The sequence below is a fragment of the Doryrhamphus excisus genome, linkage group LG3 (genome assembly GCF_037039965.1).
Source record: "Doryrhamphus excisus strain RoL-2023G ecotype Guam linkage group LG3, RoL_Dexc_Guam_v1.1, whole genome shotgun sequence".
NCBI classification, from domain to species: domain Eukaryota; kingdom Metazoa; phylum Chordata; class Actinopteri; order Syngnathiformes; family Syngnathidae; genus Doryrhamphus; species Doryrhamphus excisus.
The window spans coordinates 18,460,405-18,475,264 of NC_136359.1; the positions used below are offsets into that span (position 1 = coordinate 18,460,405).

General features: G+C 41.7%; 2 protein-coding genes across 2 annotated transcripts; both read left to right on the plus strand.

The window, feature by feature from the left end:
- Window positions 1-559: 559 nt before the first annotated feature.
- bnip3la (BCL2 interacting protein 3 like a) lies at window positions 560-5,658 on the plus strand. Its single transcript, XM_058071049.2, has 6 exons — window positions 560-695; window positions 2,108-2,369; window positions 2,454-2,535; window positions 3,543-3,649; window positions 3,772-3,921; window positions 4,133-5,658. Exons 1-6 carry the CDS (start codon window positions 644-646, stop codon window positions 4,179-4,181), a joined length of 702 nt encoding a protein of 233 aa, XP_057927032.1. The 5' UTR covers window positions 560-643; the 3' UTR covers window positions 4,182-5,658.
- A 312-nt stretch (window positions 5,659-5,970) lies between these two features.
- On the plus strand, window positions 5,971-12,191 carry dpysl2a (dihydropyrimidinase like 2a). Its single transcript, XM_058071048.2, has 14 exons — window positions 5,971-6,300; window positions 7,394-7,482; window positions 7,618-7,802; window positions 7,940-8,104; window positions 8,363-8,424; window positions 8,555-8,635; window positions 8,712-8,780; window positions 8,877-8,997; window positions 9,079-9,235; window positions 9,371-9,512; window positions 9,607-9,777; window positions 10,266-10,445; window positions 10,517-10,700; window positions 10,780-12,191. The coding sequence occupies exons 1-14, from the start codon at window positions 6,259-6,261 to the stop codon at window positions 10,869-10,871; spliced, it is 1,740 nt and encodes a 579-aa protein (XP_057927031.2). The 5' UTR covers window positions 5,971-6,258; the 3' UTR covers window positions 10,872-12,191.
- Window positions 12,192-14,860: the final 2,669 nt, after the last annotated feature.

Genomic DNA, 14,860 nt, shown 5'->3' on the forward strand with positions numbered 1-14,860 from the left:
ATTTCAAGGAGTTCTTGAATAAACATGGAGAGTTTTGGACGTTCTAATGTATTTGTCATTAAAGCTAAGTTTAGGTGTAAAGTAACAGTTTTAAAACTCGATTTCTAATTGGTATACTATTATGCACCACATCAGGAGTAGGCAAACTACGGCCTGGGGGCTACATCCAGCCCGCTAGTTGCAGCTTGATTTGCAAGTAGTCAAAAATTAGTATCTGAGACAACCTTTTGGTGATTTTAGTAGCTTTTTGATCCAGACCACCTCACCCATGATGGCAAACAAACACAAGTCAACAAATGCGTGAATGTTTTATTGTTCATAGTTCGTGTTGCATATCACACATCTATTTATGACCAACAGTAGAATGTAACAATGTACTTATTTTACCCACCTTCGCATTTTTACAAATGAACTACCATGTTTGTGTTGGGTCCACCTTTTATACGCAATTTAGGATCCCCTCATCACGTCAGCCTTGTGCTTTTGTCCAAATTTGTTCGGCTATTTACATCACAATAGACGTTTGTACATGAAAGATGAACAATTATTACCTATGTCAACACCATCTTTGGCGTCTTGACTCCTCTGCGCATGCGCACCTCCAGGTCATGTTGATGAATGCTGAAACTGGGTACTAGTCAACATGTCCACCACTGCTGCTCCACAAAACAATAACGAAGAGCCCGGACTTCACGGTACGTAACATGGTCTGTCGTAATGCGCTTTAGTTAACCTCGCTGTATTTGACATTTTTTGCAGATTAACTGGATTTTGACCACAGTAATGCCGTAACAGTTTTTGTTAAAAGTTATATGGGGTGAAAGCGTTTCCTCATCCTCTAGGAGGGTTGGATGATGTAGACTGACGTTGAGGCGAGATTACCAATAGGCTTCGCTGATTGTTTGACTGATGGAGATGGTAGCCAATCACGGAGCCAAGTCAGTACTGGGCGGGCTCTGAGGAAAATGAAAACAACTCGAGACAAAAAGGCGAACGAGCGTTGGTAAAAACCTTTGCTTTTCATGAAGGGCATCCTTGCACTTCCGAATACTGTGGGGTTTTGCATTTTGCCGGGGCAGAGTTTTTCTAAATTAATCATTCTGTAACAGGTGGAAATGGGTAATTAGTGGCGGCCGTTATTACATTGTCACTGCGTTATAAATCTACATTTAACTGGACCCGAGTCTGTCGCAAAGAAGTCAAATCATGGGATCGGAAAGCAGTTAGAGAACCAACATGTCCGGACTGGCTGTCTGTTATGCAACGGTGACCTGCATTGTTGCCAATAGGGCTGTGAAAAATTTAATTTGTCATGCTTGGACACGTCGCTATAACGTCACGTATGGTGATGAAGTTCTATTTTTAGTCGGACTAATGGGACGTTTTGGTGCAATTAATGTAAATTGTGTGCTCGGCCAAGATGACTGTAATAGATTGCATAATACACGGGGAAAATGGTCTGACTGTCAGTGGGGCAGTGGCACAAACATGAACGCTGTTATTGATGCAGTGCAGCTGTTATGACTAAAACGTCACACATACTTAACCCTTCAGAGTCCAGGGTAGTATTTAAATACGTATGTCTTTTTGCTTTTATAGTTACCTTTATAACACTTTCATTTTGGTGTCCTTATAACTGTAGCTGTACGGTTAGTTCTTCATTTTGATACCGGGTGTTAACACTTTGGTCCTGAAATCACACTATTCAAAAGCTTATAGTTTGGAGTAGTCGATTAGGCGGACCAAATAAATATAAACCAAATGCAAAGTTTGGTTTGGTCCGCAACATATCAGAAAAGAGGCACAAATATATTAATCATTAAATATTAATATTATTAATTAAAATATTAAATATTAATCAGTTTTCTAAAGTCAAAACACAAATATAATATGTCTGCTTTTATGGATGACAAAGGTAATTAAGAAATATTTACATTTGAGAGGCATTTTTTTAATTAAAAAAAGTTAACCCAACACCAAAATACAGTTGCAGATTAATTGGATCATTGATTCATCAATTAATTGTTACAGCTCTATAACTGAGTAAATTATATCAACACAATATTGTTGGTTGCATGTGAACGAACTGCACATTGTTTTTCCGCAGGATCCTGGGTAGAGTTGGAGTTGAATGGAAATACCAGAGCTCAGGGCATGCACACAAGCTTGCAGATGACACAGAGTGTGGACCAAATGAATGCAAACGCTGGCATAAGTCAAACCTTGGAAGTGGTGCCTGAGATTGATGAAACCCTTATTGGCGGATTAGAACATGTTCCATCGTCTTCCTCCATTCACAATGGCGACATGGAGAAGATCCTCCTCGATGCACAGCACGAATCCAGCCCCAGTAACTCCTCTTGTGACAGGTGAGGCGTTTGGCGTACGCCATGTCCTATAGTGTCTCAATGGTGAACAATTATGCACTGTATAACCTCATTGCGTTGACACAGTCCACACAGGCCAACAAGCCCTGACCAAGATGAGGGTCAGATCACCTTTGATGTGGACATGTCTAGTCCAAGAGGTAGTCAGGTATGATGCAGCCAATCTTATACCCCATGTCTTAGTAGCTAATGTTACTGTACTTCCTGTGTGTAACAGGCACCAAGTTACTGTTTTCGAATTGGCAAAGAGGGGGCAATTGTGACTTTAAAGGGGACCTATTATGCTTTTTCCACTTTTCAGACCTATAAATGTAGTTAGAATGTTGTATTCTCGTGTTAAACGATGCCAAAGTTTAAGATAATTAGGTTTACGCATTTGGATGTGAGCCCTGAAAAAAGTTTGGGATGGATGGTTCATTACGCCGGAGTGGTAAAACTACCCCTTTGTGATGTCACAGAGGGGCGAACTTCCTTATATATAAACTCTCTGCCCTACCCCAAGCTCTGCTTCCCCTGCTTCTAGATCTTCCAGAATCTGCACCTACTCCAGCTGTATTTTCTTGGATTTCCAAAATTTCTCTGTTTTAATGCATTCCACCCACGGCCTGCCTCTGGGCGTGTCCACTCCGCTGTGATTGGTCCAGCTCAGCTCAACAGGTTAACAGCTTGTACCTGGACACACCCGTATAAGAAAGTCATCACAGAGAGCCGGCGTTAGAAAAAAACTCTCTGAAACCGAGCGATCAGAGCCATCTCAAACTTCTTTCAGGGCTCACTTCCAAATGCGCAAACCTCATTGTCTGAAACTTTGGTATTGTTTAACACAGGAATGCAACATTCTAACTACATTTATAGGTCAGAAAAGTGGAAAAAGTGTATGTCCGCTTTCAAACTAGTACTAAACACAATCACCTTTTATTATCACTCTCAGCTCAGCCGTATTGTGATAAACCGTATTGACACGTATTCTTTTCACTGGGCAATAAGTTCCATTTATGATTCTATTGTCATCATCATATGATTCCCCTCTGCCAATCCCTTCAAACACAAAAAGCCAAAGCAAAAAGTTATATAATGGAATAGCATACATGACCGTACTCTTCTTCATTTTTCATTTCAACTTTTCAGTCTTATTTTTTCTTGCTTTTTTTGCAGTCAGAAGAAGAGGGCACTGACAAAGACAGAGAGGATGACATCCTCATGAACAAAGAAGTAGAGTGGGTTGCTGATTGGTCCAGCAGGCCTGAAAATATTCCACCAAAGTGAGTAACGTCTCACTTCTAAGTTGACTTCCATCTTGATGGGGACTATAACTTTAGCGACTTTAGCTTTTATTATAATTATCTTTATATTTACAGTGCTGATTTGATGTTTTTCTTTCCAGGGAGTTCCACTTCAGGCACCCTCGGCGTGCAGTTTCACTTAGTATGAGAAAGAGTGGCGTCATGAAGAAAGGCGGCGTATTCTCTGCTGAATTCCTCAAAGTTTTCATCCCGTCTCTTCTCATTTCACACATCCTTGCTCTTGGAATTGGGTAAGAAGTTTCATGTTTAAGCTTTAGCAATTGGCTGTATGTGCAGCATACTTGTACCACTGTTGTTGTTACCTTTTCTATGCACACTGAAACCTAAGTATTAAGGAAATACAATTCTGTCTGATACAGAGTGCATGTTAGATTTATTCCCTATGTAAGATTATTAGTTTAAAATGCTGTTTTTAATATCCTGTTCGTTTTGTCTTTCAAGGGTGTACGTTGGTAAAAGAATTGCCACAGCCTCCGCCAGCTCTTTCTGAGTCAAGAATGAAGCAGTGCCTGGATGTCATCCTGTCTTTCAAGCACCCTGCTATTCCATGGCCCTCCGCAGTCATCGTGCACCCCCCCCCAATCAGCCTTAGATTCTGTCACATTGAAAGTGTATTCACACACATGTTGTAATGTGGTTGCACTCCTTCACATCTTGACCCGGGGCATCCCAGTTGACTTGTATCTAGTCGATACTAATTCCTGTTCAAGATGGGAAATATCATGTTCAAACACAAATGTGACAAGAGTTTGTCAGCTATCAGTCAGCTATAGAGTTGAGAGTCGGTCTCCGATATTTTGCGCCTTGTTTTTTCTTTTCTGTTTTTTTTGTGTGACCAGACATCTGGCCTTTCAGTTCCCACAGTCTGTGAACCAAAAACGTGCGCCATATCTTCAGTATGAACAAAAGTACAGGTAGTAATGTCCAAGGACAGAAGGAGTTTGTAACGCCTTAACTTTTTGAGCTAAACTGGTGCAGTTGTCACATAGAAACAACTCTGCATGGTGGAATCCCACATTTTTTTCTGTGCTTTTGATTTTTAAAGCTTTATGTTTGGAAGTTTGAAATCTTAAATCTTGATCTACAATGTAGCGAATGAGTTTTGCATTTTGTGGTATTTTGAGTATGTAATAAGAATGGAACATGGGCCACTTGGCAATTTACCAGGCCATATGCTATTTTTATTTCTACATTATATTTCTTTTAACACTGTGTGCAGCAACAACAGTGTGTCAAATTCATATCTTCTACCACTGCACATTGGTGATGTGTCATTCGACTGACATGTTTAGATATGTAGATGTGGAGATACTTTAAGCTGTGCTCTGCTCCAACTTGTAGAAACCTCCTGACATTGTTTTAACAATACATTGATATTATTGCAAATGATATCTGCATATATGTAGTGTCAGTGATGTGTTTTTGCTGTCACCTACTTGAGTCATTGCTTGAGGCAGAAACCACCACTAAACATGTTTCCATGAGCCTGTTTGAATCTAGTTTTTGCTGTCTAATTATTTTCATTAGTGTGTTTAATATGTACAGTGTACTTCTATAGAAAATATACAATAAGTAGATAAGCATTTCCTAATGTAAGTGCATGTAATTTCTGTATATTGATGCCAATTGATGAAGATGGATAATTGGGTGACCTGTCAGTGTTTTTAAGATGACATTCCCGTTATGTGAAAATGACAAAACATTTTGACTGCTGTGATGGATTTGGTTTTGAAACACATACTAACTCACTCATCTTCAGTATTTCGGTATGGGCTTGTGTACAGTTAAGGCGGTGACTTGCATTTAAAGTATGAAGTGCCATAAGGAAATAGTCGGTATATTCAGTAGAACTCAAACACGTAGTGTGTCATCATTGACATGGGCTTCTGCACAGCTGGTAAGCAATCAGTAGAAAATAATGGAAACCATGAACTGACTTTGTACTGAATAAAGCTGAAATACAAGTACTTTGTTTTTTTTTAATACGTCTAAAGGACTACAGAAGAAATGTTACTAATAATAAAGACATACAATAACAAAAGTGACATGTCATAAGGTACACCTGCAGTAAAGCAGACCTACTACAAGGCCGAAGGTCTCGAAACTGAAATGTAACACAATGGAGATCAGTGGGGCATACAATCATAACGAAGAATCAAATTGCATGTTGAGTAAGACAAAATTCGGACATGTTGGCAGTTCTGCACTAATATTAAAGGTCCCCTCTGCCTTTTGCGCCCCCCATGGAGTCATGGAGCCACGGCTGTGCAGGGTGGGGTATTGCGCACGCGCACTGCGTTTCAGCTCTCTATTATTGGTGCTTGTCTACTGGGACCTGTTCCTGCAATAAATTAAAACAATTTGATAAATACTCTCAGATAGTGACACGCATTTTTAATTGGTGCACTGGACAGAACCACGTAAACCTTGTTTGATATCGACAGAAATAGTCAGACAGGTGCAAATTGCCCAGGGCGTCGACTAAGCAGTGAGCATCCAGTCATCCTTTCACCAGTCTTGCTAGCTAGCGTTAGCCAAGAGACGGGACCGCTGGAGGGATACTCAAAATGTCGGGTTATCAAGGAAAAAAGAACATTCCTCGAATCACTGTGAGTATTTCGTTATACTTGACCCTATCATTTTAGACCTCACGACAGTGCTTGCGTGTGTGGGTGTTGGTTTTCCTTCAGCGGTGAGCTAGCGACCGCTTAACCACACCGTAACATACAGCTTCAGCATATCATTTTCACTTTTTTAGTTTCATATATGGCCAGCCAGCACTGTTGGTTTCTTTGACAAGGGTTCAACGCTGTTTTTTATACAAAACGTGAAAACCGAGCCTAAAAGCTGTCACCTATAACTCTCGCACGAGCATCCTCGGTTGGCTAATTGACAGAAGGGTTGAGGGAAAGGTTGGGTCAGTGCATGTGTGCTTAAAGTGAGGAAATACATGTGCATTTTCATCTCCGTGGTGCACATTTGCAATCACACTGCGTAGTAATATGGGCATGCTGCAGGGATGTCGAAAGAAATAAAATCTCCTCTGTTAAGTAGGTCATCCTCACCCATCCAAATCTCTAATCATGCAGCAGTTCTGGCCAGCCAGCTAAAAGCATATCGACAGCAAACGATATGTATTGTATTGCTATGCTTTATGCACACACGGACGTGCAATGCCTCTATTATTCTCAACAGGTAGCTAGCTGTCAGCTCTCTTACAGGCACTTGCCACTTAATGTCCTCCTCTGGCCCACTTTTCCAGACATTACTTTACTGTACTGTACTACATTCATTCATTTTCTACCGCTTATCCTCACGAGGGTGCTGGAGCCTATCCCAGCTGTCTTCAGGCGAGAGGTGGGGTACACCCTGGACTGGTGGCCAGCCAATCACAGGGCACATATAGACAAACAACCATTCACACTCACATTCATACCTATGGACAATTTGGAGTTGCCAATTAACCTAGCATGTTTTTGGAATGTGGGAGGAAACCGGAGTACCCGGAGAAAAGCCATGCATGCACGGGGAGAACATGCAAACTCTGTGCAGATTTTTATCACAAATTCTTGTAATTTTTCAACTGGTCTTAAGGTTTTGATCATCGGGAGTGTATTATTACATTTGAGTTGTTTAACATTCCTGTGAAAAGGTGATGCTAAACCATTTTAACAGGAAAAAAAATCTGCCTCTGTCTTCCAGAGTGATCGTCTCCTCGTTAAAGGGGCAAAGATAGTAAATGATGATCAGTCCTTCATGGCTGATATCTACATGGAGGATGGAGTCATCAAGTAAGTAAAGTGTATGTTTTTCTTATCTTGAGTATATTTCGTCATATGATGAAGACAGAAATCTCCATGGTGATATCACTTTTAATATTTGCTTGTTTCACATTTGGATTCTGAGCCCTTCTCTCTTACTTGCAGGCAAATAGGCGACAACCTAATTGTTCCCGGTGGAGTTAAGATCATCGAGGCTCAGGGGAGAATGGTGATGCCTGGAGGCATTGATGTGCACACCCGATTCCAGATGCCTGATCGAGGCATGGTGGCAGCAGATGACTTCTACCAGGGCACCAGGGCAGCTCTGGCGGGTGGCACCACCATGATTAGTATGTTGTCCGTCTGTGTGTGTGTGTTGTTGCAGAGATTAAAGCATTTCATGTGTGTGCATGTCATCAGGCGTTTGATCTTATTACAACACTTGATTCCGCCCAATAAATGCAGCCTGTTTGTTGGCGTTTTCTAGTCGATCACGTGGTGCCGGAGCCTGGCGGCAGCTTGGTTGCCGCTTTCAAGCAATGGAGGGAATGGGCTGACAGTAAATCTTGCTGTGACTATTCTCTCCACGTGGACCTCACAGACTGGAGCAAAGGCACTCAGGAGGAGATGGAGACCTTGGCGAAGGAGCATGGTATGTATGCAGTCTGCATTCACACATTAGGTCTGCGTTTGAGATACTGGAACTGTACTGGACAGTGCAGTTACAAATTACCTGGTGGGAATATGTGTCAATAAATGTGACAGTTAAAAGGAACCATTTCCATGGATTCTCACATGTCTTTTTGTAATTATTATTCTTTTGTTTTTACCCTTCCTCCTTTGCTCTGAGTTTTTCCTCTTCTGCTCTCTTTTTTTCTACCTTTGGCTCTCATAAGTTTTCTATCTTCAGGTGTCAACTCTTTCCTGGTCTATTTGGCTTATAAGGATGTTTTCCAACTTTCTGACTCTCAGGTACGCACAGCTCTGGACAATAGTAGCGGTGTCTTCTCCCCTCTGCGAAATAGCTGTCATGGTGCATGTCTGTGGGATAAATGCGTGTCTGACGTTTTTAAGCTCACTCGCCCTTATTGTGATATTTTAGATTTACGAGGTATTGAGCGTCATCAGAGACCTTGGTGCCATTGCTCAAGTGCATGCTGAGAATGGAGACATTATTGCTGAGGTAAATTAAACCAGCATGTCAAGTTTTGGCAGTTTTTGGTCATTTGGAATATGATGTTCTTGTGTATATTGAGTAGGAGCAGAAACGTATTCTGGAACTGGGCATCACTGGTCCTGAGGGTCATGTACTTAGCCGCCCTGAAGAGGTGAGATGGTGTGAAATTTGATCAGACCGCAGATAACAGGAGGGAGGCTGCCAAGAAGAAAATCATTCTTTTTTTGTCTGTGTGTGTCTTTGGCAGGTGGAGGCAGAAGCGGTCAATCGCTCTATCACCATAGCCAATCAGACAAATTGTCCCGTCTACATTACTAAGGTGATGAGCAAGAGTGCTGCTGATGTCATCGCTCTGGCAAGGAAAAAGGGTACACTATGAAATGTTGGACTATTTATTTGCCATCATGCTTTTTGCTCATGTTTCACACTGACCCGTCACGTTCTTGTAGGTTCAGTGGTTTTCGGGGAGCCCATCTCAGCCAGCTTAGGGACAGATGGAACCCATTACTGGAGCAAGAACTGGGCCAAGGCTGCGACCTATGTCACTTCCCCACCACTGAGTCCTGATCCCACCACCCCTGATTACCTCAGCTCTCTGTTGTCATGGTTGGTATTAGAATAGCACATTATTTTTTCAACACACACACGCATATATAAACATATTTTAGTGCCATACTACTTTTTTGTGACTAAAGGTATCATGAAATGGGGATTGATTCCTTTGTGTTCTGTCACATTAAGTGGGGACCTACAGGTGACCGGCAGCGCTCACTGCACTTTTCTGACATCTCAGCGTGCAATAGGAAAAGATAACTTCACCTTAATCCCAGAGGGCACCAATGGCACTGAGGAGAGGATGTCCCTAATCTGGGACAAATGTGTGGTGAGCAAGATCAGAAGCACTGTTCTCTCTGCGCAAGAAACCTCCCGTATGCATGTGTTGTTTTTTCACGTGACGGGCTACCTCATTCCAACAGGTGACTGGAAAGATGGATGAGAATCAGTTTGTGGCAGTGACCAGCACAAACGCGGCCAAGATCTTCAACCTTTTTCCTCGCAAAGGCCGTATTGCTGTTGGTTCTGATGCTGACCTTGTGCTGTGGGACCCAGACGTCACCAAGATCATCTCAGCCAAAAACCACAACCTGGTGGGACGCTTACTTTGCTTTAGAAGTCCACAGTCCTAAGTTACCAAAGACATCGTTTATTTATAGTTTGGTATTATTTTGTGCTTTTAAAAATGGAAGGTATAGCAAGAACCTGTCCCATCAATGGCAGAAAATCCTGACTAATGGAAATATCAAGAAAAAGCCTTAAAAATTGCTTTTTTAGAGACTTTAAACTAGGGGTGACCATCAAGGGTTGCATACAGAAAAATGCGGGGGCCACTTTGATATTTGACTTGTGAGGCATCTCTCTCTGCTGGATTCATGGCTGCAGCGCTCTTCACCCTGCAGATAGCGCCATCAAACCACTTTCTATTTAATTCACCCCCCCAAAAAACCCCAAGTATGTACAATAAAAAGAAGAGAAAATAAAAATATGTGGTGGAGTGAATGCCAGACCGTAAACAGGCAGGGATCTACTTTATTAGAATGTGTTAGTTATTGGACCTGTCTCCCCCTCTTCCGCATAGGCTGTGGAGTACAACATCTTTGAGGGAACTGAGGTGCGTGGAGGTCCTCTTGTGGTGATCAGCCAAGGTAAAGTTGTGCTGGAGGAAGGCAGCCTTCACACCACGGAAGGCTGTGGGCGTTACATCAGCCGCAAAGCCTTTCCAGACCATGTCTACAAGAGGATAAAGGCCCGAAGCAGGGTGTGTCCACAGGAAGGAATTGACTGGTAGTCACATTGCCATCTCACTGATAGATTCAATTGTGTGTTCAGCTGACAGAATTACGAGGAGTCCCCCGGGGTCAGTATGATGGGCCAGTGTGCGAGGTGACCATTACTCCCAAGGTTCTGTCCTCTGTCTCTTCTGTGAAGACTTCTCCTACCAAGCAGCAGCAGCAACAACAATTTATTCAACAGCCGGTGCGCAACCTCCACCAGTCTGGCTTCAGTCTGTCTGGTGAGTGGAAACCCACCTTCTGTACAAAAAGCAGACGGCCTCTCACAATTGAAATACTATTAAATGTTGTTATCATTAGGGGCACAAATTGATGACAACATTCCCCGCCGTACCACCCAGCGCATTGTGGCTCCCCCTGGAGGAAAAGCCAATATCACCAGCCTTGGCTAAGCTGCGTGTGGAGGTGCGTCAAATTGCAGTGATGCACAAGACCAGACCAGGAGTTACGTCACACCTGACTTGTCCTGCACTCCACTCTTCCATTTTTACTCACTGATATGGTATATTACACAAAAAAGAAGGCACTATTACATTGAAGGATTCAGTTGTAACAGTATTGGACATTTTAGTAGCAGATAGCAGTTTTTCCCTGAAGACAAATGTGTGGGAAAATGCTGGTGGCACAACGATTTAACCAAAAGTCAGATCCCTCTTTTATTGTTGTAACATTGTTGTTTTAGCAAAACATGTTACACTGTACAAAGTCCGGTCCTAATCACAACAAACAACACTGTTTAAGTTTAGCTTTGTGTTTGTGTTGCATATACTGTAGGTCAGCAATTCACCTTGGTCTTCCTATTGTGTTATAGTTGCACTTTCTGTGTTTGTTTCTTTTTCAATCACATGATGTCATTTCCTAACGATTTGACTGCACTGAAAGGAAAAAAAATAAGGGTATTTTATAGTTAAACTTCATTGTATTATGTAGAAAGTTTGAGAAATGGTTTTGCGTTATTCCTTCGCCTCCTCAAACTTGTAATATGAATGAGGCTGCTGTATATTGTGGTAGATATAGACTCTGCAAATTGAAAGGGGAGGATAGCCGACACCCTCCCTGCTTCTGGTGCTATGTGAGCAATGCGATAGTGTATACATGACAGATAATGATAATCTTGCCCGCATCTGACCTGCAGTTGTGTGTGCTTTGTAGTGTCTTTGACCCTTGTGACACTAAATTTAGTTTTTTTTCACCTCCAACAAGCCAAATGATACACATTAGCTTGCAAGGTTTGCGTAAGGTACGATTACATGTTGACTTGAAACAGTCCTCTACGTGTTGTGTACGATATCGATAGCACACTGTATCTATGAAGGATCTTTCAGACCTGATGGACAATGCAATGCTATGTATAGGATGATGTCTCCACTTCTCTTTGTGCTCGTGTTGTAGACCAAGTACCAGAAATCCAGTTTTCCTTTATCTTACCTTTTTATTTGCACCAGTCTGAACCTGAGCCCAACACATGGTAAGTGATAGATGATGCATCCCTCCATTGCCGTGTCAAGTGTATGCCTCTTATGCCAAGGTATAATGTGAAATGGATTACATTTAGTTTTTTCTTTTCTTGCTAGTGGTTATTGTATACTGCTGTTGTTGTCCCACCTGGTGTGATACTCCAGTTGTGTATATTTTATAGGATACCGGTTTGACCAGGCACAAATCAATAATCCTGTCAATGAAATCATACAAATAAAACCTTAAAGTACCAACTTTGACACACCTTGTCATTTATAGCGTGACCAAGTGTCTCCAAGCGGTTGTAACATGCCAAGATATTAGAGCATACGCAATTGTTCATGCAAAAGCAGCTCATTGTCATCATTACTGACATGTTTGTGTTAAATAGTTTTGTCCTGGAATGCAACAAATAATGTCCATTATGGATAAGCCTAATGTTCAATTTCTCCATCAATAAAATGATTGTATGATTTGTCAAAAATTGCCTATTTATTTTATATTTGCCTAAATTAATAAATATTATTTTAATTCTAATTTTAAACAGGAAAAGTTTAAAAGTAATCAGGCATGACTCAGCATACAGGCTGCGTTTCAGCAGGTTCCTGCTGTGCAGAACCAACACCATTAGTCCAGCAGCCAGCAGAGGACAGAGAAGCAGCAACAGAAGATAAACGTCTCGGTGAGTGCAGTGGGAGTATTACATCAGTTGCTGAGCAAGGGGGGGGGGGGGGGGGGGGGGGGGCAGTGTTGGAATTGTATTTAGGTGCTGTGAAATCTCATTCCAGGCTTTTGTAAAAACAAACAAAAGGCCCATACGAATTTTTAAAAACTTGTCATGTCGAAAGTCCTTTTCATACAATTTGGCCCTCAGGTTGAATCATGGCACCAATACCAGCACTGTTTTCATTATATAATTTAAAGCATTATATCTATATGTATTTAGGGGTTAAATGGGTGTTAAAATGTAGAACTACAGTATTTTACTGTACAGTACAGTTTGTAGCGACTTCACCATGCAAAAGAGTTGCTGAGAGGCTGAAGCCGGGCCATTCTTTTGTCTGACTTGCCGCACATAAAAAATCTCTGAGATACGAAAAATAAATTTAACCTTTTATTAAAGAAAAAATACTTATGATGCCGTTCACAAACTCATAATCAAAGTAATCACAGAGATTAAAGAAATTACCACACCGGTGAGCAGGTGCCTATATTAACAAAGCATCACCGCCCATATCCATTTGACCTACTTCCCTCATCCACGTGATCACAACAAACCTAAATAATATAAACTATAACAAACACCACTATCCATATATAAACTGTCATGCACCTACAAAAGGAATCTAAATCCATTCATGGCTCCTACACTGTATGCAGAGATATACTATACAGACACTGGGTGGAGGCAAAGAGGAGATTATTTTACATTCTAGCTGCTCAGATGAGGTAAAAATGATCTCCACACATTACATCACAGTGATTACATGCATCCAAGACACGACAACATAAAATAGGTAAATATTCATATCTGGCGATTGAATTGTCCCTCATCAATATCCCCAAGGCACTTGGTATGACGTCATCGAGGACGACACGCAAAGGCCACTTGCAGAGCCGACAGAGACCGGAAGTGACAAATACAACTCTCAAGTGACCATCGATGTTGACTCGCTCCTGAAACAAACACACACACAAAAAACAACAACAATGGAAACAGGTGTAGCAATAGGTGTTATTCATAGTATGCTGTCACAAAATTAAGCTAGGAAACAGACGCATCCTTTGACATTTCCATATTCATCCCACGAACAGGGTTTGTCACTGACTGGAGCCCTTGGCTGTTGTCCCATTAAGGCTGGCCCTTTGATAAAACCGTAAAGAGGAAGAGTGTGTGTGTGTGAGGGGGGTACTGTCGACATCTCCACCCACTGATGAGAGCTCTGCAAGGACAGAAAAAGCCTCAGGAAGACGTCAGAAAGCTGATCCCCCCTGGGACCTGCACCAAGCTCCATGAGTCACAGACAGTGATCGGCAGTACGCCGAAATAGAAACAATATAGGCACAAAAGTATCGGGACACATCTCTGAATTAACCATGGGGCTATTATTGTGCTAAGGGTAGGCCCTGTTCTGTTCGCTAGTGCATAAAGCCGCATCCACAAATGTCATGCTTGGATTACTTTAGTGTGGAAGAACTTGCAAGCCCTGACCTCAACCCATAAAACACCTTTGGCATGAACTAGAGCAGAAAGCCTGTTCAAAGATCAGTGACCCCTGACCTCACAAATTGTTAACCTGGCTGAAAGGACAAATATTGACACAGATGGACTTTAAAATCTTGTGGAGATACTTCCAAGGAAAGGGGGAGACCATATTTTAGACTCTTTTACGTTTGTTCTGGTGTCTGATTCTTGGTACAGTGGAATCTCAGTATGCGTTATGTGGTAGAAGTAGTCTTGACTTGACCAACATCACCAAATTTGGCCACTACTCACCCTGGCGGATGCAGGAAAGCTCGTCCATGCCTTTGTCTCCTCCAGGCTGGACTCCTCATCGGGATCCATGGCAACAGCATACAGAGACTACAATACATATTTACAGTACTTCTATTATAAAATGTGTTCATTATCATTAACCTCTTACAAGGAGCCATCGCATTAGTTATTCTGTGATTGGCTACATGTGTGTCCATTATCATTTGATGCTAGATGCATGTAGGAAACCATCAAAAAGGCAATAATATATATATGTATATCCTAACACAGATGGCATATTTAGAATCATCTACTTAAAAAAAATTAAAATATCTCAGGTACCAAGTCTTAGAATATCTCCCAGTATTGATCAGCCATTGTCACATTCTTAATTAAGAGCTACAATCAATTCTTAGCTCTTAATGGCATTAAATACCTTTAACCACA

What these genes read in the sequence shown, in the direction of transcription:
- bnip3la (XM_058071049.2), top strand. Translation starts at nt 644, where the DNA reads ATGTCCACCACTGCTGCTCCACAAAACAATAACGAAGAGCCCGGACTT. An exon ending in CGAAGAGCCCGGACTTCACG is followed by an intron (nt 696 to 2,107) that starts GTACGTAACATG and finishes GTTTTTCCGCAG; the next exon opens with GATCCTGGGTAGAGTTGGAG. An exon ending in AGTAACTCCTCTTGTGACAG is followed by an intron (nt 2,370 to 2,453) that starts GTGAGGCGTTTG and finishes GCGTTGACACAG; the next exon opens with TCCACACAGGCCAACAAGCC.
- dpysl2a (XM_058071048.2), top strand. Translation starts at nt 6,259, where the DNA reads ATGTCGGGTTATCAAGGAAAAAAGAACATTCCTCGAATCACT. An exon ending in GACCTTGGCGAAGGAGCATG is followed by an intron (nt 8,105 to 8,362) that starts GTATGTATGCAG and finishes TTCTATCTTCAG; the next exon opens with GTGTCAACTCTTTCCTGGTC. An exon ending in ATGGAGACATTATTGCTGAG is followed by an intron (nt 8,636 to 8,711) that starts GTAAATTAAACC and finishes TATATTGAGTAG; the next exon opens with GAGCAGAAACGTATTCTGGA.